The 26881-nt window shown below is 44.3% G+C and overlaps 2 protein-coding genes across 2 annotated transcripts in view; one reads left to right on the top strand and one right to left on the bottom strand.

Annotated features, from left to right (window-relative positions):
• Window positions 1-8498, bottom strand: part of LOC126284941 (lithostathine-1-like) — a 74551-nt gene extending 66053 nt beyond the window's left edge. Inside the window, exon 1 of the mRNA XM_049984204.1 lies at window positions 8421-8498. Within this exon, the coding sequence (XP_049840161.1) occupies window positions 8421-8475 (55 nt within the window). The 5' untranslated portion in view covers window positions 8476-8498. The remainder of the gene's footprint in view (window positions 1-8420) is intronic.
• The window catches only part of LOC126284937 (HIV Tat-specific factor 1 homolog), a 521685-nt gene that overhangs the window by 108449 nt on the left and 386355 nt on the right, over window positions 1-26881 (top strand). The gene's annotated exons all lie outside the window — the stretch shown is intronic.

Genomic DNA, 26881 nt, shown 5'->3' with positions numbered 1-26881 from the left:
TAACATTCGCGTTTTTATTGTGTTCTGATACTTTTTTATTAGTTTAATATAAGTATATACTGTAATATTTGATGTTATGTAAATATCAGTTCACCTTTTTTTGGGGGGTGACTTATTGCGATTGGCTTAATCTAAAGGACAGCTTGCGCTACTTGTATGAAGATATTTTGCTCCTTTTTCTTTTACGCTTCGTAATTCACATGTTGCAAAGATTCTGCTACTGGGTAGGAACACTGATCAAATAAGACTGACCTTGGGGTTTTTACTAAAATGTGGGGATGATGAAATAATGTTTATTTTATGCGGTGAAGTATTCCAGATTTGTACCGCACTGTTTGTAATGGAACTTTTATAAGGCTGTGTCCTCATTGATTGGACATGGTACTTTCCTTTTCGTGGACGATGGAGGAAATGTGCGTTTTAATAGAGCTAATGCGGCAATTTTACGCGCGCCCGTTGAGTAAACAGTGTGATTTACGAACTAGAAACATCCCTCAACTGCCGCTGGAGTGCGTTGCGATCGCGTATACCACGTTGGGGCCCGCGTACCGTGTGCACAAGTCGTATCGTTCCTGAGCGTTCAGCAGCGCGTTGAACTTGGCACGCTCAACGTTAACGTTCGGCAGCACGGTCTGTGTGCCGACGGCTTCAGGGAGGAGCGACACGGGCGCCGTGGTCGCGCTTGTCGGCGAGTCGGGCTGCGTGGCTGCGTGCGCGAGAGACGAGAGGAGAGGAGAGCGGGAGGAGACGCGGAAGAGGCGGCCACAGCGCGCCACCTGCAGGGGGCGTCGCCCGGCGCGGCCCACGCCGCCACGCCGCCGGCGCCTCCCTCGTTTTCCTCCTCCCCGCGAGCACCGCGCCTAAAAGCTGCAGAATGCGCTCTGGTGTACGAGCACAACAACCGTTCCGCTATTGGCTGTTCAGAAAGGTTCAGAAGTCGGGTTACAATTCTGGGTCAAAAGACATCGACGGTAGGATTCCCCGATGAAAGTGTAGAATAAGTACAAAACCTCTTTAACTGAACTGTTTAAAGGGAATAAATTGAAAGTTAACTGAGTAAAGACGAACGTGTTGGCCAAAGCAGAAGTATAAAGGGGCAGTGAAGTGAAAACGAAACAGAAAGAAAAAAGAAGTAAACAGTTTAGTATTTCAAAAGTAATCCTCATAACTGTGTATACATTTACCTCGCTATGAGACAAGACTGTTAGTTCATGGAGAAAAATGTTTGCGTTGCCTACAGCACTATGACTGTACCCAGGAGTGCAACTCTGTGCCAGAAGTCAATCGACGGCCACGAATGTCTTTTTTCGGGGCTCCAAAATATGGAAAACACATGGGGGGAGATCTGGACTATATGCAGGGCTTTGCGGCGAAACTTCTGCGCAGTACTAGAAAAAAACCTTGGAAACATGTGGGCGGGCCCACTGCAGAAGTTTCGCAGCGAAACCCTTACACATCCCCATACACTGCCTATCCCTCTCCATGCCATTTCTATATTTCTGGAGCCCTGCTACGGTCGCAGGTTCGAATCCTGCCTCGGGCATGGATGTGTGTGATGTCCTTACGTTAGTTAGGTTTAAGTAGTTCTATGTTCTAGGGGAATGATGACCACAGATGTTAAGTCCCATAGTGCTCAGAGCCATTTGAACTTACTTTTTGCCCCCAGTCTCGTTTTCGTTTGATTGACCCTTTAATTTAAGTGGAAAAGTTAGCATCATAATTGGGGATCTTGTAGTGGAGAAAGCGATGGAATTCTGTTACTTTGGAAGCAAAACAACACGTGACGTATGAAGTAAGGACGACATAAGGAGACTAGCCAAAAGTCTACTAATGTCAGAGGTAGACCTTAACTTGAGAAAAGAAATTTCTGAGCACACCGCTATGTGGAGGTGATTCGTGTACTGGCACAAATCCGGAAAGGAAATGAATCAAAGCGTTTGAGCTGTGGTGCTACAGAAGAATCCTGAACAGTAAGTGGACCGATAAATTTTTTTTTTAAAAAAAAGAGAGATTTTTCTACAGAACTGACGAGGAAAGGAATATGTGGAACACACTATAAAACAAGAGGTAACGACAGAACCTTAACGCATCTTAAGACATCATGGAGTAATGTCCATGGTACGAGCGCAGAAGTGAGTACGTTCAGAAAATAATTGAGAGTTTCGGCTGGGAGCTCTACTAATGAGTTGAATAGCGTGACGCAAGAGAGGAAATCGTGACGACCGAGATCAAGCCAGGCAATTGACTGGGGGAAAAAAACAATATATAGGCCCGCCCCACACTGACAGAAGATAATCTTATTGATGTGGCTGTGGAGTGGAAACGGAAAGAAACAACCACACCTTAACCAAGTTTTAAACTGAACGGGGTACAGTGGTCGGTCGAGCATCTCGTCATACGCCATACATTTCTGTAGTTAATTGTAAGTGTCGCTTGAGGTGGCGCAAACAGCAACGCCAAGGGAGAGTGAATGCAGAGTTCAAGTCGCCATAAAGACGAAGGGTGGACACACCCCGTATTAATTTGCACTAACAGGTGTGCGGAAACTTTCGATAAGATTGTGTAACTGATAAAGACCGGTATATACAATTGAATTGAACTCAGAGACGTGAAATCAATGGAATAAATGGGGGAAAATGTGAGAATGTTCAGTGTGATGAAATGACTTCTTTGAGTTAAAACTCAACTGATACACGGCAGGGTTAGCCACAGCTCTCAAGCAAAACTGTGTTGCTGTTCCTGCGTACCGCGCAATGTAAAAGCAGCGAAGCAAAATTAATGCTCTCAAATTTCGTACCTTTCATTGCAGGATAAGTGCATTTTGAGAAAGCTTGATGACCAGTAGCTGCATTCAAAAAAGACATTACAAGCGGACCTGAAAAGGAATGCAATTAGCACTGGGTACTATTTACTTTGGTGCTTCAAGACAGTTGTTGTTGTGGTCTTCAGTCCAGAGACTGGTTTGATGCAGCTCTCCATGCTACTCTATCCTGTGCAAGCTTCTTCATCTCCCAGTACTTACTGTAACCTACATCATACTGAATCTGCTTAGTATATTCATCTCTTGGTCTCCCTCTACAATTTTTACCCTCTACGCTGTCACCCAATACTAAATTGGTGATCCCTTGATGCCTCAGAACATGTCCTGCTACCCGTCCCTTCTTTTTGCCAAGTTGTGCCACAAACTCCACTACTCCTATTCAACACTTCCTCATTAGTTATGTGATCTACCCATCTAATCCTAAGCATTCTTCTGTAGCACCACATTTCGAAAGCTTCTATTGTCATCTTGTCCAAACTATTTATCGTCCATGTTTCACTTCCATACATGGCTACACTCCATCCAAATACTTTCAGAAACGACTTCCTGACTCTTAAATGTATACTCGATGTTTACAAATTTCTCTTCTTCAGAAACGCTTTCCTTGCCATTGCCAGTCTACATTTTATATCCCCTCTACTTCGACCATCATCACTTATTTTGCTCCGCAAATAGCAAAACTCCTTTACTACTTTAAGTGTCTCATTTCCTACTCTAATTCTCTCAGCATCACCCGACTTAATTCAACTACATTCCATTATCCTCGTTTTGCTTTTGTTGAGACTCGTAAGCTGCATATTTAACATTGACAAAAACGGCTTTATTTGTAGCTTGTATATTACGCCATTTAAGACGGAATTGACGAATCTCGAAACTGTGTCACGCTGATCGGATTGGGCACCACAGATAAGAAACGTTCGCGTTGGCCCGCGTCCCCGCCGCCGTGTTGATCCAGACTGTTTGCTGAGTTAACACGGACGAGAGCGACGCCGGACGCGTCGAAGGACCACACTGTTCGCAGATTTCGCCCGCGGCCGCCTCTGAAACGAGGCCGCTTTCATCTGCCGGCGCAGCCACGGGCAGCAAGTGGCTCCACCGCGCGGGACAGCGGAGCATACTGGCTGACCGCTGCGTTCTCGCCCGCAGCTTGTGCGAACACCCGTATTCTTACTCGTCAACGATCTCTTGCCAGCCTCGCGCTGAATAGCTGCTCACTCGAGACCAACTCTCTTGTCAGAAAGAATGCAGGCGTCGATACACCGACGCCATTTCAACCCGCGTTCTCCGGAAGTACAATGTATGCCACTAGCTCTATGCCATTTGGTAGCGTTGCATCACGACGAAAAAAAAGCAAGTACAATACGTACCGTATCTACAGTCAGCAGTTAAAACTAGATGTGATTCTCCATTGTGGCAGAGGGAGAACCTGGCTGTCGTTCATGCTGCCTAGTTCTGGTAAGGAATGTTTGACGGACTTCTCTCTGTCCATTTGCCAAATTTACGGTTAAGAAACTTGGCATTATTGTTAGTTCGTCGAAGACACACATTAATTAGCGAGCCACCTTTTTTGGGTAATACGGAGGTAACAATATAGTTCGCAAATAACACTATCGAAATTGGAAGCTGCGTTGTATCCATAGCAGTTTCAGCTAATGTGACATGTGTTCGTTAATCACGCAATCGATTCTGTACAGCTGATTCTTTTTCCGGGAAGAAAGCAGTACATCTTCTGCAACTTTTGGGTCTCCTTTCGCAATCGTATCGTAATGCGATCGTCGTAATTACTGGCATTATGCCAGTAGCAGAAATGCAGCGTTCGAAAGATAAGCTGACGAACTCTTATTTGTCTTGGGTTCGCAGGCTCGTTGAAGTTTTGAACATTTCCGCCATGGAGTGCAGTATTTATAATAATGTCCACAATAGCAGTTTCGACTTTAAAAAAAATTCAAGTGGTTAAGATGCTGAAAACACAGCAGTTGTCGACATTAATAAAATAAGCAAAAGGAATTTGAGATTTCGTGGCTAATGCCAACATTCACAAATATACCGTCGATACGTTTTCGACCAGTACGGTGTTCGTCACTGACATGTGTCGGAGTCACGAGTCCTGTTTCACGAGATTTGTTTCTGTCTGTTACATACCGATGGTGCATGTAACGAATGCTGACATTCGCATTTTTTTAAAATTTTACTGATGTTGACAAGTGCTGTTTTCATCGTCTTAACCACGTCGAAACTAAACTTGCGGAAAAACAATACGTAGCGCAGAGCGAGGTGGCGCAGTGGTTAGCACACTGGACTCGCATTCGGGAGGACGACGGTTCAATCCCGTCTCCGGCCATCCTGATTTAGGTTTTCCGTGATTTCCCTAAATCGTTTCAGGCAAATGCCGGGATGGTTCCTTTGAAAGGGCACGGCCGATTTCCTACCCAATCCTTCCCTAATCCGAGCTTGCGCTCCGTCTCTAATGACCTCGTTGTCGACGGGACGTTAAACACTAACCACCACCACCACCACCACCAATACGTAGCGCAGTCCATGGCGAAAATGTTGTGCAAGTAAATGACAATCTTTATTCAGTTTTCACATACTCTTTCTGTCTATATTTAATCATATTTGTCGATTAATGAAATTGCTTTGTTCGATTTACTAAGAAGAACTGGTATTTTCTTGAAACACGCATGTTTGTTAGAAAATGTGACATCTGTCGATTCTTAGTACACGCCCATTGTATTGAGGCAGTATCACCCGGTAATATTATCGCCCAATTTCGTTTCTCTCCAGTACCTGAGTGTCATTACGCGCGGCAGTCATCTGGCGGTTGTTTCGTGAAATTGCATGCGCTAAGAGATCCGACTACGGCCAAAAGAATAAACACCTCCAAGTGCACATGCCTTGTGCAGAGTACAGGGCGCCTTGAAGACTGAAATATCGAAAGAATACTCGTGCGCAGATTATACTTACGGTTTCGTTAATTGTCACATGTGAATTCCTGGACATTTCGTTAACGTATTGCAGGGCGTTAACCAATTGTAGGACTGACACTTTCTGTAAGTGAATGACGTATCTGGTACTTCATTTACGACTGTCATCTGCTTGATACCGGCGTCGGTCCACGTCGTTTGATCTAGTGTCTTTAAGGCAATTGTGGAGGTGGTCGAGTAATTCAGTGAGGAACTGTGTGCCCTAATATATATGAAGTTTAAAAATTTGTGGTAAGTTCCTATGGGATCGAACTGCTAAGGTCATCGGTGCCTAGGCTTACACACGACTTAGTCTAACTTAAACCAACTTACGCTAAGGACAACACACGCACCCATGTCCGAGGGAAGACTCGAACCTCCGGCGGGGGTTCTCTGAAGTGTGACGCAGCAGACTGAACGCGTGTGATTCGGCTGCATTGTGGTTTTCATTAGACAGGCAGCTAATGGTATTTTATTTGGACGTCACCGTATTTAGAAAAGGGTTTACCTGTCGTAGAAGCAGGCCCAGTATTGCTCCTTTACTAAATAGGAGTCACGGGTTGGAGGAGTTTCTACGCCTCGAGTGTGAGTTTAGATGTGCTTTTACTGTGTTAGATCTCTAAATAAACAACACTGTAATTCATGGCATACACTTACTCGAGTACCTTATTTAATTTTTTCCGTAGCTGGAATGTTTATGATGACACACCAATCGCAGTGAAACACGCCTTCTGTCACAAAATGTTTAATATTGCATTGTGGATTTCAAAACTCTTTGGGTTGCTCTTCAGATACCATTTAAAGTTCTTACATCAGTACTTCGACATATCTATATCTGTTACACTAATGTTCTCAAATTTCTGCATTTTCGTCTACCTTCATAAAGCAATTGAAAATGTACTGTTAAAGATTTTTGTGTGAAATTGCAATTAGACTAAGGGCAAATACTTATAGCGACACTTTTATGTAAATATACAGATGTAAGACTTTCAAACATCACCTGAAGGTGTAAGTACAGAGTTTGAAATGCATGGTAAAGTAATAAACATTTTGTCAGTGAAGGGTGATTTCATTCAGTTCTGCGATTTCGTATCCTCTATTCTCGAAATACCTTTGAGTGTAGTTCATTAGAAGCGAGCACCAAATGCTGGAGTTGTCAGTGGGTAGTTTTCAGAATAAATCTCTCTGCGGCGGACTGTTCGCTGTTGTGAGGCTTCGCGGCAGATTAAAACTGTACCCCGGGCTGGGACTCCAACCCGGAACATTGGCTGCCAAGGTAGCTCCGTCGGTAAGGGCATTGCCCGCGGAAGGCAAGGTTCCTAATTCGGGTCCAAGGTCGGTACACGGTTTTAATCCGACAGGAAGTTTGAATGGACAATTAAAAAGTAATAAACACACGCGACAAGCACGTTTGGGGTGTGGAGAATCCTTAACCTGAAGGAACACTGAAACATAGTTTTGTTTAAGAGAGAGGTGGCTGTGTTAACGCTAGTCACACAACTAGGCCTAACCTCCCTCCGATCATTTCCGGTTTAGGTTTCTCCGGGTTCTCTCATATCACTTTGGCGAAGTCCTAGGATGATGGCGAGAGAAGACTTCGACAGATGTACGATACGAGTTTGCAGTGCCTGTTGTGTTCAGAAGTACGAGCGTTCCTTCGGACTTCCATACACGTCCGAAGGCACACACTGCGGCAAATACAGCCGTTACGAAATACATGAAATGTATTCACAAATGCGAATATGGACAACTTTCAGTTGTATAATGGAATGACGACAGTGAAAATTTGTGCCGGTGTGGGACTCGAACGTGGATTTCCCGCTTATCTCGAGCGGTCGCCTTACTGGTAGGCGGTCAGATCGAAACTTCCGTATTGCGTCAGCCACGTGTCTACGACCTGTACTCGTACACCCATTATGTATATTTCCGTATAAGGGAGACATTGTACTTGAAAGTCGCCTGCCCGGTGTCTCGGATGAAGGCAGTATTGCAGTGATTTCATTCAGAAATACGATGCAATGTCCCTTCGGACTTGCAGACACCTGGCAAGCGACTTTCAATTAAAACGTCTCCCGTGAACGAGGATATAAATAATGGAGGTACAAACACAGGTTCTAGACACATGGCGGACGACACATGGAAGTTTGTGTCCTGATGCGCTGGGTAGACTAATAGCAAGGAAATCCGGGTTCGAGTCCCGGCCCGACACAAATTTTCACTGTCATCGTTCCTTTACAGAGCTGAATGTTGCCGATGTTGACAACTACGAATATACTTCATGCAGTCGACAGGTGTTTTCGCACCACCGCCCCTCCCCCCCTCCCTCCCTATCCTTACTCGAAGCCCAACTTCTTTATCGCCGGGTCATTAAACTGTGACGACAACAACAACAAAACCGAATACAGTTCTGCGTACACTTGTAGAGATGCGGGATGGTTACGGAGGTGAGCCACTGGTATTGTTTCACAAACAGCTACGAGTTTCGACGAAATCTTTGCGACACTGACGAAATAAGCGAGGCACACGGCCCGCCTCCACGAGGCGGAGTCAAGCCGTGGGCGCTGGACGGACGTGCCCGTCAGACGACAGAGCAGCGCACACGTGTCGGCGCGCGCACACGCTGCCGTGTCGGTTACCTGCGGCGCGCGTGGCCAGCAGCAGCGCCGAGACGAACAGCGACGACGGCCACATGTTCGCGGCGAGGCGTCGGCGGCGACTGCGGCGGCGGCGGCCGTGGCTGCGGCTTCTGCTACGTTACCCCCCCCCCCCCCCCTTCTGGCTGTGCGTCTTGTGGTGGGGATGCGGGCGCGAGCTGGCCGGCCGCCAGCACTATTTACAGCACGAGCAAAACTGCAGGCACAGCCGCGCCACCACCATGGGGTGCCGCCGCCAGCACCCGAGCACTGTGCGAAAACGGGCCACGCGCCTCTCCGATAGGGATGTTACATTAATTTGTCCATTTCACTGGTTGTTGACCGTCGTAACTGTCGATTATACTATTTTAACTCCTTGATTACCAATTTCATTTCAAAAACATTAATGTGTGGTTATTTTAATTAATGTATTAGTCAGAAGTAACAATATGAATAGTATACACTCAGTCGCAAAAGCATTCGGACGGCACGTAACGGGGCATAATTCTGCAGTTTGCCGCATGAACAAATACAGAAATTGCAGTTTGTAATGTATTTGGGACTCTGGGTACGATGTCGCAACGTGAAACACGCGTCAAATACGAAGAATTGTTGTTGGACCTGTGTCTGTTACGTAATATTTCCTGAAAACGGCATGGGAAGGTGCAACAAAAGTATTCGGACAAAGGGGGACAACGTGAGAGAATAGTTCATTCCGAGACGCACAGAGGGTGAAGCGACTGCAGTGTGTCCGACATTTCCGCGAGACGATAGCGATGATTAGTAAATACGTATCGCGAGCCTGTGCAGGTCGACGATGGGACGCAGAGGGAAGTTCAAATGGCTCTGAGCACTATGGGACTCAACTGCTGTGGTCATCAGTCCCCTAGAACTTAGAACTACTTAAACCTAACTAACCTAAGGACATCACACACGTCCATGCCCGAGGCAGGATTCGAACCTGCGACCGTAGCAGTCGCACGGTTCCGGACTGCGCGCCTAGAACCGCGAGACCACCGCGGCCGGCGCAGAGGGAAGTGTTCTACATTCGAGCAAAGGCAACTTGTCGTTTATCATCGCGCGAAGGGGAAAACCTGCAGGGAAATTGCCGCAAAACTGAACATGAAGAAAAGTACAGTTCACGACATTAATAAACGGCTCGAGAAAGAAGACCGATTGGAATTCCGTTGCAGTACAGGACTACCACGTACATTTTCACAGAGAAATGAACGTGTGATTGTGCGAAAGGTACAACAGAATCCGAAAATATCTGCCACACGAATTGCAAGTGAGGTGGAGGGAGACCTTGGTATAAAAGTTCATCCCGAAACCGTGCGGAGATTACTAAGACGATCGCAGTACCATGGTCGAGTGGCACGGCGAAAGCCATTCATAAATGCAGTGAACCAGAAGAAACGTATGCAGTTTGCGAGGCAATACGCCGAATACGATCAGGGTTGGTGGAATCGGGTGATATTTTGCGACGAATGTAAATTTACATTATTGACAAAGCGACGGAAAGGCAAACGTGTGGCGAAAGACCAATGAAGAGCTGAATCCCAGGAACCTCAAACCAACAGTAAAGGTTGGAGGTGGGAGCTTCATGGTGTGGGGATGCATGTCCGGCAGTGGTGTGGGTGATTTAGTGTTCATTGATGATACGATGAACAAGGAAGCGTATTTGAGTATACTGCGAGGACATTTGATGCAGAGTGCACGACATCTAGGTATTGCGAACAACTTTCATTTTTATCAGGATAATGATCCCAAGCATACCGCGCATATTGTACAAACGTGGTTGCCCTTCAAGTGCCCGAAAGTATTGCACCCCCCCCTCCCCCCAATCACTAGACCTTAACCCAATCGAACATTTGTGGGATAAATTGAAACGGACCCTCCGCGCGGACAATGTCTATACGAAGGAGACCTTGAAAGAGAAACTGCGCCAAGAATGGACAAATACAGGCTCAGATTTCACGAAAAAACTCGTGGAAAGTATGCTTAGTACATCGGAGGAGGTATTGAAAATGAAAGGTGGACCCACAAGGTATTGACATTTTCGTCGTCCAACTTATGAACATTTATTGAACAGTAAAACTGAAGTGATATCAGGTGTTCCCCAGGGAAGCGTCCTGGGACCTCTACTGTTCCTGATCTATATAAATGACCTGGGTGACAATCTGAGCAGTTCTCTTAGACTGTTCGCAGATGATGCTGTAATTTACCGTCTAGTAAGGTCATCCGAAGACCAGTATCAGCTCCAAAGCTATTTAGAAAAGATTGCTGTATGGTGTGTCAGGTGGCAGTTGACGCTAAATAACGAAAAGTGTGAGATGATCCACATGAGTTCCAAAAGAAATCCGTTGGAATTCGATTACTCGATAAATAGTACAATTCTCAAGGCTGTCAATTCAACTAAGTACCTGGGTGTTAAAATTACGAACAACTTCAGTTGGAAGGACCACATAGATAATATTGTCGGGAAGGCGAGCCAAAGGTTGCGTTTCATTGGCAGGACACTTAGAAGATGCAACAAGTCCACTAAAGAGACAGCTTACACTACACTCGTTCGTCCTCTGTTAGAATATTGCTGCGCGGTGTGGGATCCTTACCAGGTGGGATTGACGGAGGACATCGAAAGGGTGCAAAAAATGGCAGTTCGTTTTGTATTATCGCGTTATAGGGGAGAGAGTGTTGCAGATATGATACACGAGTTGGGATGGAAGTCATTACAGCATAGACGTTTTTCGTCGCGGCGAGACCTTTTTACGAAATTTCAGTCACCAAGTTTCTCTTCCGAATGCGAAAATATTTTGTTGAGCCCAACCTACATAGGTAGGAATGATCATCAAAATAAAATAAGAGAAATCAGAGCTCGAACAGAAAGGTTTAGGTGTTCGTTTTTCCCGCTCGCTGTTCGGGAGTGGAATAGTAGAGAGATAGTATGATTGTGGTTCGATGAACCCTCTGCCAAGCACTTAAATGTGAATTGCAGAGTAGTCATGTAGATGCATGTAGATGTGTCCGAATACTTTTGTAGCAGTAGGGTGTGCAGGATATTTCATTTTTGTTGTTAATTTTTCTATTATTTATGTTTTGGAAACGAAATAATACAATAATTCTTTTGTAATTATTGTTGTTACGCATTTATATTGCTAATAAATATGTTTGGGTTTCATAGTCAGTGTTTCTCGAGCACTCATTGTGAAACTTCCCACTGTCCGAATACTTTTGCGACTGAGTGTATTTCTCGCTGTTTCGTGTTCTGAGGGGTTTGGAAGGGGGGGGGGGGTTAGGAGATACAGGGTTATCCATAAGTATCTCCAGGGCTTCAAAAGACGACGGCCTAAGAACTATAAGACATACTGAAAACAGATACACCTCAGGGGACAGAGCATATCTCTAAGTTTGTAACTCAGTCTACGGGTCCTCAGTACGGGCTTCGTTTGTGATGTGGCAAGCTTTAATTCGTGGGTGCGATGTGTCTGGGACGGCGTGAAGGCAGCACACTTTGCGAATCGGGTAATTGGTTAACCTATCTGCAAGTGCGATTCAATTCGATGTGACAATAAGCAGAGAAGGGTTGCCAGCCATATATTCGGGGCAATCAACGGACGTTGCTGTTTCTACAAGAGAATGCCACTGTTGACAGATATATTTTTGGAACACAACCTACCACCAGGTTAGAGACAGAAGTGATGACACTTCCTGCAGTCCCTTGACTTAAGCCCTCGTGAGTTCAACTCGATTTCTAAACTGAAGGAAGCACTTGACGGTATTCGCTTAAGAACTGCTACAAATTCGCCGGGCAGTAGACCGCGCCGCACGAACTGTCAACACAACTGGCACTGCTAAGAGTATCCTACGACTTCCACGTCGCTGGCAACGGGTTATACACAATTTTGGTGACTACTTTGAAGGTAAGTAAAACTTTCAAACGCGTATCTATTTTGTACGAGCTCCAAATAAATAGTTGCCACTATCAAAGCTCCAACCCTCGTATTTCAGTTGCTATAACGAATGGAAGCTAGCTCTAAATGTAAGTTAATGCGGATGAGTAGGAAAAACAAACTCGTAATGTACGGAACGGTGTTAGTAGCCTCCTGCTTGACATAGACACTTCGTTTAAATATCTTGGCGTAACATTGCAAAGCAACATGTGATGGAACGAGCATGTGAGAATGATGATAGGGAAGGCGAATGGTCGACTTCGATTTATTGGGAGGATTTTGGGAAAGTGTGGTTCATTTATAAAGGAGACCGCATGTACGACGCTGGTGGGACCTATTCTTGAGTACTGCTTAAGTGTTTGGGATCCGCACTAGGTCGGATTGATGGAAGATGTCAAATTAGTTCATAGGCGGGCTGCTAGATTTGTTACCTGTAGTTTCGAACAACACCGAAGTGTTACTGACATGTTTCGGGAACTCAAATGAGAATCCCTAGAGGAAAGGCGACGTTCTTTTCGAGGAACACCAGTGGGAAAATTGAGAGAAATGGTTCAAATGGGTCTGAGCACTGTGGGACTTAACATCTGAGGTCATCAGTCCCCTAGAACTTAGAACTATTTAAACCTAACTAACCTAAGGACATCACACACATCCATGTCCGAGGCAGGATTTGAACATGCGACCATAGCGGTCGCTCGGTTCCAGACTGTAGCGCCTAGAACCGCTCGGCCAGTCAGACCGGCAATTGCGAGAACCGTCATTTAAAGCTGACTGCAGAGCGATTCTTCTACCGCCAACATACATTTCACGTAAGGGCCACAAAAATAAGATACAAGCAATTAGGACTCATACAGAGGTACACAAACAGTCGTTGTTCCGCCGCTCTATCTGCGAATTGTACGAGGTACCCTCCGCCACGCACCGTACGGTGGCTTGCGGAGTACACATTTAGATGTAGACGTAGAATTGGGTTGTAAATCGTTTCTTTAAATCACCAGTGACAAATGCGAGGATAGTTTCTTTGGAAATGATACGGTTGATTTCCTTCTCTATGCTTCCTCAACCGAATCTTGTCTCTAATGAACTCTTCGTGGACGGGGCGTTGAACCCTAATCTTCCTTTGTACTGAATCCACTGACTCTTCCGTGTAATTCCTCTCTGTAACACTCAGTGCACGTATTTAATTTTCACCTGTCTCTCTTTGTGGGGCGGTTTAATAATTTTTGATTGGAGCTCCTTTATCAGTGATGCGGCACAAAAGGACCGTGATGGACGTTGCGCGTAGACCGGATCTCGATAAGTCGGCAGGCCCCTTGGTTCATGTTTATGAAAGAGGAAGCAGTGAAGGCCGTAAAATTTATGCTCTTCCCGGTGCCGCAGCCACGGCTGGATTTACACGCTTGTAGAGCCAACTTCCGTGCCCGCTGCGCTCACGCAAGGCACCCCAGACTGCACTAGCGGGCGGGGTGCGTGTCCTGGCCCCTTCTCGGTATTTACTTCAGTCGCGTGGCCGCGCTTAGCTGCACTTAATTTGAGCGCTTTGTACTCGTCTCTCCTCGCCGCTTTGTATTCCGGACAGCACATCACATGCTTTATTACTGGCCTGGCGTGCATGAATAGCTGAACGCATCTAGATGTATTATGAATAGCTGCGTCCGACGAGACTCGGGACGCAAAGTCAACTGCACTTTGACAGGAAATATGCTGTTTCTTTCTTATTCAGTAATCTACAAAGAAAATAATTATTACAGTAATTTACACTGAGCTGACAAAGGTGATGGGATAGCAATATGCACATATACAAGTGGCGGTAGTATCGCTTACACAAGGTATTAAAGGGCACTGCATTGTCGGAACTGCATTTGTACTCAGGTGCTTAGTGTGAAAAGGTTTCTGGCATGATGATGGGCGCACGACGGAAATGAATAAACGTTGAATGCGGAATAATAGTTGGAGCTACACGCGGGAGACATTCCATTTCGGAAATTGTTCAGGAATTCAGTATTACGAGATCCACAGTGTGAAGAGCGTGCCGAGAATACCTGCGTTCCAGGAATGACCTCTCACAGTGGCAGAGGGCCTTCACTCAACGACCTGGAGCAGTGGCGTTTACGTAGAGTTGTCAGTGCTAACAGAACAAGCAGCACTGCGTGGAATAACCGCAGGAATCAATGTGGGACGTACGGCGAACGTATCCTTTAGGACAGAGCGGCGAAATTTGGTGTTAATGGGCTATGGCAGCAGACGACCGCCGCGAGTGCCTTTGGTAACAGTACGGTATCGCCTGCAGCGCCTCACCTGCGCTCGTGACCATGTTGGTTGGATTCTTGGCGACTGGCAAACTGTGTGCCGTGGACAGATTTCAGTTGGTAAGAGCCGATCCTAGGGTTAGAGTGTGACGCACACCGCATGAAGCTATGGATCCTCCTCTGGTCCAGCTGAACCGATCATTGACTGGAAACGGTTATATTCGGCTACTTGCAGACCATTTGCAGCCATTCGTGGACTTCATGTTCCCAAAAACGATGGAATTGTCGCCGGGCCACCATTGTTCGCGATTGGTTGGACAAGTGGAGCGAGTGATGGCAGTGGGCCATGTGACAGGGCCATGGTTGGTCGCATCTGCTTTGAAGAACGTGGTAGAGAATTCTAGCGAATGATCGCCCGACGTGAATTCCCTCGAACATGTATGGGGCGTAATCAAGAGGTCAGTTCGTGCACAAAATCCTTCAGCGTCAACAGTTTCCCCGTTATGGGCGGTTATAGTGGCAGCATGGCTCAGGGGACTTCCAGTGACGTGTTGAGTCTATACCACGTTGAATTGCTGCACGACGCGGAGCAAAAGAGGTCTGCCAAAGGAGGCATCTCATGATCTTTGTCTCCTCAGTGTATTTGCTTCATCGTAAATATTTTAAGAATTGAATTAGATTTGATTGATGAAAAGAGTGCATAATGGGTATGATATTAGTGACGATGTTTTCACATAACATACCAGGAAAGTCGCTAAGAAACGCTGAACCTGCGAAGAAATAAAAATGTAGGGATTAATGAACATTTGTGACGGCCTGGAAGTCAAAGCAGGATTTCCAGTTTTCCGCGCGCAGTCGCCTTAACAATAGGGTATCCGAATACGCAGGTTTCCTTAGTGACGATATTTTCATTACAATGCAGCCTCTACATTTCGACAAGTTTTCGCTGCTATCATTTCACATCATTGCATTTTCATTGATGCCATCGCCACTGATATATCATTCATTTATGTTTGGCGAATCTAATTAAATTGGAATGTATCCTTAAAGAATGGTAACCCCCTGTCCTCCATTGACTCCGTTCTCCCATTGGTGCTGCATACGCACCCAGTGACTGAACCTCTGCTTGTAGTGCCCGGCAAGACACAGGTGGAAACATCAGTGACTACGCAAGTTTGAATCTGGCTTGTGAGCGTGCTTAGAAAGCTTCAGTGGTTAAGGCGACTGCTGGCGTAGACTGAGAAATCCGGGCTCGAGTCGATGGTGGTGGTGGTGGTTAGTGTTTAACGTCCCGTCGACAACGAGGTCATTAGAGACGGAGCGCAAGCTCCTCCCGAATACGAGTCCAGTGTGCTAACCACGGCGCCACCTCGCTCGGTGGCTCGAGTCGCCATAGTTTTCATTGATGATGAGGTCCCATACTCCGAGGAGCGTAGGGGACGATGCGGGAGACCCGCACCGCCGACTAGGCAACGTCCTAGCCGAGGTGGTTTGCCATTGCCTTCCTCAGACCGTAATGGGGATGAATGATGATGACGACGACGACAACACAACAACACCCAGTCATCTCGAGGCAGGAAGAATCCCAGACTCCGCCGGGAATCGAACCTGCGACCCCGTGCGCGGGAAGCGAGAACGCTACCACAAGACCACGAGCTGCTTACTATAGTTTTCATTAATCACGAAATATCTTGCTATAAATGATTTGTACTGGTTAATTTTTATTTAGATACGGGTTGTTTCATAGCAGCACTTCTAGTTTAACTCATTGTAACTGAACTGCTGATCCGTAAAATGTACGTCGATTTGAAACAGGATTCTGGAAAATAGTCTGTGTTCCAACATTATGAACTACTTCGGAGAGTTGATACATAAGGAGCATGGATTCACAACATATCGTTCTTGTGAAACGCAGCTGGCTCTTTTACACGAAGTTATGAGAGCTATCGACAGAGGATATCAAGATTCCATATTTCCAGAATGTTTTTGACAGTACTCCTCCCAAGCAGCTATTAATCGAATTGGGTGTCTGTGGAGCCTCGTCCCAGTTGTGCGACTGAATTCGTGATTTACTGACAGAAGGGCAAGTTCGTAATAAATGAAGGAAAGTCATTTAGTGAAATCAGAGTGATATATGAGTTTCTCGAAGGAGGTGTTATAAATTTTCTGCTGTTCTTAGTCTGTATAAATGATTAAGCATATAACATAAGCACCCGTCTAGATCCTTCTGCATCCATACCTAACCCGAGCTTGTGCTTCATCTCTACCATACATGCACTCCAAGAAAACTCTTGGCACAATGGATGGCTGAATTGATAGAAATTGAATGACAGTGACCACTGAGTTTTCCATCGACAGTAACGAACAAATAATAATGTTTTCAAAGCACCTATATCTAGGGAAGAGAAGCGATTTGAAGAGTAAACAGTCAGTTGATTGTTACGTATAATTGAATTTGAGAGTAGTTTATTTATCGATATGTTAGCTGAATAAACTCTGTGTGCTAATTGATGTTTGTAGTGATTAGAATGCATTCGGCACTGGTCGGTGTCATTTGATTTCTGTTTATTCCTGCACTATCTGCTTCGATGAGAGTCTTCATGAAGTGGTCACATTGTAATGACCTCTTTGTTAATGGGACGCTAAGTGATGATTTCTTGAAATAGGAGACCCTTGTGAAGACGAAATTTATCAGAAAAAAATTTGTAACATTAATACGTAATTAGATTTGATGCTCTTTCCGCAGATTGCGATTGAAGTAACTGATCCTCATGGGCAGAGTAAAGATAAAAAAAATATTGGAACACCCTTTCATTTACAAAGTAATAAAATAATTGAAACTTTCTGGCAGATTAACATGTTCTACTTGCAAGGCATACAGGAGATCTTCTGTTGAATTTGAGAAGATCAAAAGTAATTGCAAAATTGTTTGGAGAAGATACGTGCATGGCGCGAAAAGTTGCGATTTACCATAAATAGATAAATTGTAAAAAGTGGGAGGTCCTCCATGTGGATGCTGTAAGAATCATTAAATTTCCGTTACACGACAAATCACACAAATTTAAAGGGTCTCGTTTCAACTAACTACCTAGGAATTACGTTTATAACAACTTAAATTAGAACTTCACGTAGAAAATGTTGTGCGTAGGCGAACTAAAGACAGTGTTTTATTGGCAGAACGCTTAGAACAAGCAACTGGTCTGCTAAAGAGAGTGACTGCATTACATTTGTCCGTCGTCTCGAGGGTATTGCTGCGTATTATGGGATCCGAACCAAATAGTATTGACGCAGGACATAAAAAAGTACAGGAAAGGGCAGATCGTTTTGTATTATCGTGAAATAGGGGAAAGAATTTACAGATATGGTGAGTGAGTTCGGATGGGACTTATTGAAATAAAGGCGTCTTTCGTTCCGGTGAGATCTTTTGTTGTTGTCCCCCGCCTACGTGCTGAGAAGTGATAATCGTAATAAAATAAGAAAAATCTGAGCTCTCACGGAAAGATTTAGATGTTCATTATCCCCAAGTGATGGTCGATAGGGGAACGGTTGAGAAATAGTCAAAAAGTGGCTTTGTGAACCTCCTCACAAACATTTAAGTATGAATTGCAGAGTAGTCATGTAGATGTAAATACATTTTCTTTAGTGATAAGTAAAAATTGTAGCGTGAGCACGTATTTTCTCTCAAATTTTTTATGTTTCTTTTTTCGTTTCAGGTAAGTGACGAATAACAAACTGGTGGTAGTTCATCGGTGAGTACATAACATGGTTTTTTATGTAAAACTGTGGACTGTTTTGTTATTTTAGTTTTCATACATTTGCCGAATGAATGTGTTTTCATTCCCTATTTACAGATCCAGCAATTTTAATTGCGGTAGTAGTACTACAACTTGTATTTGCTCGTAAAATCATCGAGGAACTTAATGCCTGGAGTGAAAATGATGGAGTAACAAATTAAATAAAATTTCCTTCTTAAGCTATAAACACGAAAAAGAGTCGTATTAAAGTGATCATTTGAGCAAAGAACCATGCATGTCCCTTGATATATCAGGTTGCCTTCCGTGCCTCAACGATTGCTTCAGCGATAGAAATAGCTGTACCTTAGAAGTAACCAAAACAGGGGGGTATCTTTACAGATGCCAGACAAATCTGTAGTTGGCGAAGAGGGGGCAGTAGCCTTTTCAGAAGTTGCAGGAGCAACGTATTGGATGATTGGCTGATGTGGCCTTGTAACATAAACGAACAGCTGAAAGCAAGGGGAAACTACAGCAGTTTTTTCCCCCGAGGACATGGAACTCTGCTGTGTGACTTGGTTAAGTAGTCGCCGGTTCGGGTCTTCGAGCGGGGACTACCCAGGCAGAGAAAAATCTAAAACTGATAAATGGTTATGTTAAGGCTAGATGTAGTGGGAATTAGTGAGGTGCGGTAGCGAGAAGAGCAAGACTTCTGGTCAGGACAGTACAGGGTTGTGAACACACAACCAAGTGGAGGTAATGCAGGCATAAGTCTCTTAATAGCTGAGAATGCTGCTAAGCCTACAATAAACAACATAGTGACCACATTACCATAATCAAGACAGATACAAAACCAAAACCCACCACAGTTGTAGAAGTTTATATACTTATTACTTCTCCCGATGGACACACTTCCCTGGGGCACACCCAAAGTTCCCTCGACGTCTGTCGATGACTCTCCGTCCAAGATAACTCGCTGAGTCCCTCCTACCAAAAAATCCTCAGTCCAATCAGAAATTTTGCTTGATGCCCCATACTATGGCACTTTTGATAACAAGCGTAGATGTCGTACTGACTCAAATGCTTGTCGGAAATGAAGAAATACTGCATCTACCTGATTGCTGTGGCTTTCAGTATGTCATGTGAGAAAAGGACGAGTTGCGTTTCAAATGTTCTGTGTTTTCGGAATCCATGCTGGTTGGCATGGAAAAGGTCATTTTGTTCAAGATACGTCATTACATTTGAGCTCAGAATACGTTATAAGGTAAGGTTTTGCACAAATAGCTGTCAAGGGAGGATACTGGGTGATAGTTTCGTGGATCACATCTGCTACCTCTCTTACGGACTGGTGTGACATGCACTTTCTTCCAACTTACGGACATGATTTTTTGTTGGAGGGTCCTACAGTAGTTTACAGTTAAAAGAGGAGCTAACTCCGCCCTAAATTCAGCACAGATTCTGATAGGGACTCCATCCGGCCCTGCAGCTTAGCTTCCTTTTTTTCCCCTCTTACAGCTGTTTCTCAACACCACTGACAGTAATCTCTATTTCACTTCTCTTTTCAGTGCTACAAGAATTAAATAGGGGCAATATTTCAGAGTTTTTCGTTGTAAAGGAAATTTGAAAACGGAGTTAAGCATTTCTGCTTATGCTTTGCTACCCTTAATTTCAGTGCCTGTCTCGTCCATAAGTGACTGTAAACTAAATTTAGGCCCACCAAGAGCCGTGACATACGACATAATTTCTTTGGGTTTTTGAAAGGTCTATCGATAATTTTCTGCGACGGTAGTAAATGAAGGCTTCGCGCATTGCTTTCTTGACACCTCAAAATAGCTATGAGCGCTATAGAACTTAACATCTGAGGTCATGTCCCCTAGACGTAGAACTACTTAAACCTAACTAACCTAAGGTCATCACACACAGCCATGCCCGAGGCTGGATTCGAAGCTGCAATCATAGCCGTCGCGAAGTTCCAGACTGAAGTGCCTAGAACCGCTCGGTCACAGCGGCCGTCCTTCTTGACAGCCATTCAGCATCTTTCTAAGTATGGCCCTATACGTCGGTTTTCACGTATTATGTAATAATCTCTCTCTAAAGAAGTTTCATTGCAGTGACAGTGTACCATGGAGTGTCCCTTCAGTCACGAACTGTTCTACTGGGTACATTTCTATCCAGCGCATGCTCAGACATTCTTCTAAACTTGTTCAAGTTCCACACCGAGGTATGACACTACAGCTTGTTTAGTTTACTGCATATATAAATCTTACTGCCTGTGTTAGTTGCCCTTTGTTCTTTGGTAATGGTCACTGGTAACAGTTTTGACGTGGACTTCCTCTAAGTGTGTTTGTTGGCTTTAGATCTAAAATATTTCCATCATGAGTGGAGTTCCGAACCTTCTGTTGTAGTAAGTTTTCAGGGGAGGCGTTTAGTGATGTATCAGAGGATGTCTTTTCACACCACCACTAACGAAAGTATAATTCTCCAGTTGATAACTGGGTGAGGAAGTCACTTACCATATGATTGGGAACTTACGTACTGGTGAACTGAGGTTTTCTCTAAAGTTTTCAGTTACATCGGCAGATTAATCTCGTGGGCGATAGAAGGATCCAATTTTTATTTTATGACCACTCCTGATACCGAGCCTTGTCCAGACAATTTCCCATACAGCTTCAATTTCTGTCTCGGTGGATTTGAGTTTCTTGTCTACTGCGACAAATACACCACTTCCGTTTCCCATTTGACTCTCCTTTCGATATACACTTAAATTTTCCCCAAAAATCTCACTGGTATCAATTTCATGTGTCAACCAGCTTCCTTTAGCTAGTATAATGTGAGGTTCAGTTCCTTTCAGGACCACTTCAAACTCTGGCATTTTGTTGCGAATGCTTCGTCAGTTTACCATTAGGATTTTAACACTCTCACGTGTTGGACGCATTTCTTTCGATCTTACACTGATACGTCTGGGTTTCGTATCTGGATTGGATGGAGAGTCGCCAAATATAAAAAGCCCTCGTGTGCACCCCACACACAGTCAGCTACCTGAGCAGTAGCCCCCGTTGTGTAGTGATCACCTGATCCATTTAAGGTGACTCTACAGTTCGTAACCCTATGGCGCAAATCCAGGAAGTCGCAGCCTAGCTTATCACAGGACCGTCGAAGTCGCTGGTTCAGTCCTTCCACTTGACTCAGAATCAAAGGGTCATGATCAGTTCTGGGGACAATGCTGCAAATTGTGAGTTTCCTTGAAACTCGATACGCAAGACTGGTCTTCTTACTCTTCTGTGCCAATCACTGGAGTGAGTGAAGTATGCCCTCAGAGCCCAGTCAATAGGTATTATTTTTTCTAACGTGCGCTAAAATCTGCAGTTGGGAGCATCCTGTTCCCTCAAAGGTTACCAGAACAGCCTATTCAGCATGTTGAAAGAGCCCCCCAGGCATACACACTGAGTGCACCTGGTGCCTTTTCCTGTTGCTGCCTTTTCCCTACGTGATAACGTCATTCGGCGCACGATTAAACAGCCGACGATTAATGAGCCCTGCCATTTTGTGTTCGCGTCCTCTTTATACGGGACTCACCACGTTTCCCAGCAGGTGAAATGAGTCTCAGTTGGCTCAGTGGACAGCACCTCGAAACGAGCTATCCGTGGTCCCTGCCTCCCCTATACAGGACGCCTAGATCTACCATTGGCAGACCATTCGCGGTCAAGTAGACGAGTGACAATAGACCGAGTATTTCCTGTAGAAGAGACTGTATTCGCTGGAGCGAACTGTACTTACGGCTCTCTGTAGCCCTTCCAGCACAGCCATTTGCAGCAGCTTCCAATCGCTTGACGGTAGTCAGGGCTATTTCCAGATGCTTGCGAACAGCAACTATCTCATACCGTGCGGAAGAACAGCATTCGCAGTGAGACTGCATTTATTCTGGCACAGTATTTTACAGAACAGTTAACTAACAGCTTTAAGCTAAGCTTGATGATTACCTTGTATCATTTACGGTTCTAATAGACTATAAATATTACCAGTAGGCTTTTAAAACTGAAGTGATTATTATCTGTTGCGACAACGGAAAAACTTGGTACAAAACTTACTGCTTCTTTGAAACGTTTTTCAGGCTGTGGTCGCTAACACATACAACAGTAGCGTTAATCTGCGATAATTGCAAGCAGTGTAAATTCATGTTAAAAGAGAGAACTAATGTGACACAATATGTTAATTATTTACGGTAACTGTAAATCACAAACGCCGATTGACTAAGAAATAGCTTATGCGCGACACACGCAAATTAAGATCGAAAATACACGTTCGCAAGAGTCAGAAAATTCTTAAGTATGTAGATTTTTTCACGTAAATGTCCAGTGAAATCAGGGAGTTAATGCTTTTCAATGAGAATACTGTGGCTAAAAGTTTCTAAAAAGCACAAATGAAGGTTACAATTGACAATATGAGTTTTTCGCTGCGGTATGAAAATTCGGAAAACACAATATTCACGAACGCTGACACAATCAGTGAAACAACACGAACAGTAGCATGTTAGAATCTAGAATTACGAATCGGATCTGTTTAGGCGCAAGCGGTCTTAAACAAAGGAAAATTCAGAAGCTAAGTTGTGTGTGTAAATAAATGTGCGAATTGCACGATTTTTAGTTACGAATTTATGACGCCCTCTACAATGGCATTCCAGAGATGAACACAGCTGTGTCAGTTTATCACAGTCAAAATTTCGAAAATTTAGAGCACCAACTAAGAATGGTGCCCATTTGCGGCGGCTAACAAGTGCTGTGCAAGATCAGAGCAATAACAAGTTTTGTTTGTTCCTATTCGTTCTTCTGTAAGAGCTATTTGACACAAACTTAGTTTCATAAAAGATTTCATAGCGTTGGATTTAAAATCACGAACACAGTGGAATAATGAGAAGTCATGGATATACTTCGTGTGAAGTACGATTCGGCGAAATACAGAAGTGATAACAAGATAGGCTTTGGATGTACATAACTTATGGGAGAGATGAAAGTGACTTATAACTAGTAAATATAAAGAGTAAGCTTAAAATTGCTGCTGTGAAACACTTCATATCTAGATCCTAACAATTAATTATTGAGTCTTGTACCGTAGGAATCAAGGGAGATGATGATGTTTGGTGGCGTGTATTCTCTTTCTATAACAAAACTGCACCCATGTATTGACATGGTTCTTTATTTATATAAACAGCAAGCTACTTAACTTTAAAGAGTCCATGAGTTGTGGTACAAGCTCTTCGCTAACAGCCCACGTTAGCCTCAGTGCTGGCCAAGTACAAGTCCTGCTAAGCGATGATTTACAGATGCCGAACTAGGATGTGAATTAGTGCGCCAGTGACTGAGTGACTGCGCCAGTGTGTGAGACTGAGACCTCCGGTCAGCGACTATCTAAATGCTTGCTGTCGAGAGGGCGTTGGCGGCATGTTGCTTGCGAGTTTGTCTTTGGCCTCTCTCCTGATAGGCGCCCTTGACCCAGCGCCTACTATTGATCTTCTTGCTACATATTTGCCGACCGGTGTGCTGCCGACAGCTTACGCCAGCACAATGACGACAATAAAAATCATATTCTCTGGACCTTAATTGGTTGAGTGAAATTTGATAAAAACCATCAAGATTAAATGGACGAGTAATAGTTTTTATTATCAGTAACATGCACATCATCCAGCTATCATCTGAAGTAGTCTGGCTGCAGATGTTAAGAATATGCGACAGCAAATATTGGACAGTCATGTTACTCATGTTACCTCTGCCCAATATTTTCCTGTGGTTCACACTTAAAGATGAAGAATCTGAAAAGTGTGGCGTCTTTCAGTAAAGAATGGTCTCTGTATCGGTTTAGTTTATTAATGCGTTGAGCCTGGAGATAGTGAAATGCTTTCCTTGGTCACAGTTTGTGCTTCATTTCATCAGATCAATGGCTGCGGTTTAGTCTTTGTGACAGATTTTCCTCTTTTTTTTCCCTCGGTAATTCACGTTTTAGAGTTCCCGTGCACGCTTTTAAATACTGTCTGACACTTACATACCTGATGCCACAAACGACGGTTAAACGTTTCCAAGAACATTTGGAAAATGTTTAATGCTGCAAATAGAAAATGGACTGGAAAATGGATACCAAATACGAAACTACTTGTACAATTAGCTGGCTGACAACATTTTAAGCTACAAGAAACACCTATGAACATATATTACTTACGAAATTTTTGCTATATTAATGAATCATTTGTGGTGATGAAAAAAGGCATTTAAATTACAGGAACAGTACCTGCATTAATACAGTATTTATGCAGAAACAACAAAACCATCCCACCAGAAATGAAGGTACCTATGACTGTACATTGTATTTGCACTTGAGTAGGCACAGGGATGATAGCGAATATCTTCTATTATGCGTTTAACGCATTAGGACGACAGCGTAGTGAGTAGTTTCTGCATCTAATAGCTAGCTTCCGAAACATAAAAGTGGTCGTTTCTCTGTACGGTAGTCATTCCAGCGTGATGTAAAACGATATTGTGTTCGTGAGGTATAAAACACTCGATGGGCGAACGTTACGAGCTGAGTGATTCATTGCACCACGAAGTGACACTAATAAGCGCACATCAGACGTTCCTGAGGATCATAAAGTAATAATCACAACCGCTGAGAACTGGTTGCAGACGCAATGATGTGCACTGGAATCCAGAACCGAATAAAACGTCAGCTTTGCAGTTTCTTTCCCGGTTACGTTTCCTGGGGAACATAGCTCTTCTACCCTTGCCTCAAGGCTAGGCAACTGAATTTTGAGTCGGAAGAAGGAAATAAGGGTTTAACGTTCCGTCGGCAACGAGGTCATTGGAGATCCAGCACAAGCTTTGTGAAGACGAAGTTGAAAACAGTCGGTTGTGTGCTTTTCATACGAACCTGCCCGGCATTCGCCAAGATCGATTTAGGGAAAACGAAATTTGATTGACTGACTGGGGATTTGGAAACAGAGACAAGAGTATTGTCAGGAGTGCTCCAGGGAAGTGAGACAGGAGCGCTCGTATTCTCTGTGTGATCGGAGGGGCAGGGTGAGCAGCAACCTGAGGCTGTTTGCTGATGATGCTGTGGTGTACAGGGAAGTGTAATTGTTGTGTGACTAAAATGACAAAGGGTGACTTGGACAGAATTTCTATTTAGTGGGGTGAATGGCAACTTCCTCTGAATGTACGAAAATGTCAGTTAATGCAGATGGGCAGGAAAAGCAATCCTGTAACGTCCGAATACAGTATTAGACGTGTGCTGCGTGACACAATCACATCGATAAAATATCTAGGCGCAACTTTGCATAGAGATATTGAAAGGAACGAGCATGTATGGTCGGAAGGCGACTGGTCGACTCGGTTTATTGGGAGAATTCTAGAAAAGTGATTGTGCACAGAGTACTAGTGCGACTTATTCTTGAGTATTGTTCGAGCGTTTCAGATCCCCGCCAGGCTGGATTCGAGTATGACATCGAAACAATGAGGGGTGGGTTCCAAGATTTGTTCCCGGCAGGTTTGATCATCAGGCGACGGTTACGGAAATGCTTAGTGAACTCGAGTAGGAATCCCTAGAGGGAAGACGACGGTTCTTTCTGCGACACATTGTTGAGAAAACTTCTCCATCCTTTCATTTGCGAGTGGAACAGGAAAGGGAATAGCTAGTAACAGTACAAGTTACCCTTCTCCATGCACCGTGTGGTAGCTTGCGCAGTATATAGACGTAGATGAACCCTGCTGCTTTTGAATGCGACCACAGTGCTTTAAACAGTACTGCACGCACCCCGATCGATTTAACGTGTTATTTTAAGCAATGCTTTCATCTTTACATTTAAATCATAAAGTGTTTGCGAATGTAATCATTCAAGCTAAACATACGTGAGAAATAACATGCACAGTTTCAGGAGTCCAAACGAGCAGGGTTAGTTAAGTGGCCTCGTATTCGGAAAGAGAACGCGGTTCAGATCTGCATCCGACCATCCTGGTTTGGGATTTCCGCTCTTTCTCTAATTCTTTTAAGGCGACTGCAAGGATAGTCCCTTCGTAAAGGACACGGGTAATTTCCTTCCTCTGCTTTGTATCTGTTCGTGTGGCCGTCACTAATGATTTCATCGTCGACGGGACGTTAAGTCCTAATCTTCCGTCCTTTGTTCCTACTTTCCTTCCTTCGTCCATTATGTTTTCTTTTGAAAGCGGTTCTAGCATTGATTTTGGCAGAACTGGCTGTCTGCTTCCAGTCCAGACCGCGCGCAAGAAACATTGTGGGTAAGACCTGTGGAAACCCCCTTATCGTTTGGGTGCTGGGAACAGTGTCTTCTACTAAATGCTCGACTGTGGGCTTAATTGGTCGCAGTTGTAACGGGAAGTACGGCAAGGGCTTACATTTTTGCTGCATGGTATGCTTCCCTTAATTTCCTACGCTTTAGTGCGGAAAAGTCAATACAGAATCCACGTAGTTATGCGTCTGCAGTAACAGATCTATAGTTACTGCCTTTTGAATGTATCTCAATTACTACAGCG

This window comes from Schistocerca gregaria, chromosome 8 (genome assembly GCF_023897955.1).
Source record: "Schistocerca gregaria isolate iqSchGreg1 chromosome 8, iqSchGreg1.2, whole genome shotgun sequence".
NCBI classification, from domain to species: Eukaryota; Metazoa; Arthropoda; class Insecta; order Orthoptera; family Acrididae; genus Schistocerca; species Schistocerca gregaria.
The sequence above is the reverse complement of the archived record's forward strand: the minus strand, read 5'-3'. Positions and strand labels throughout refer to the sequence as shown.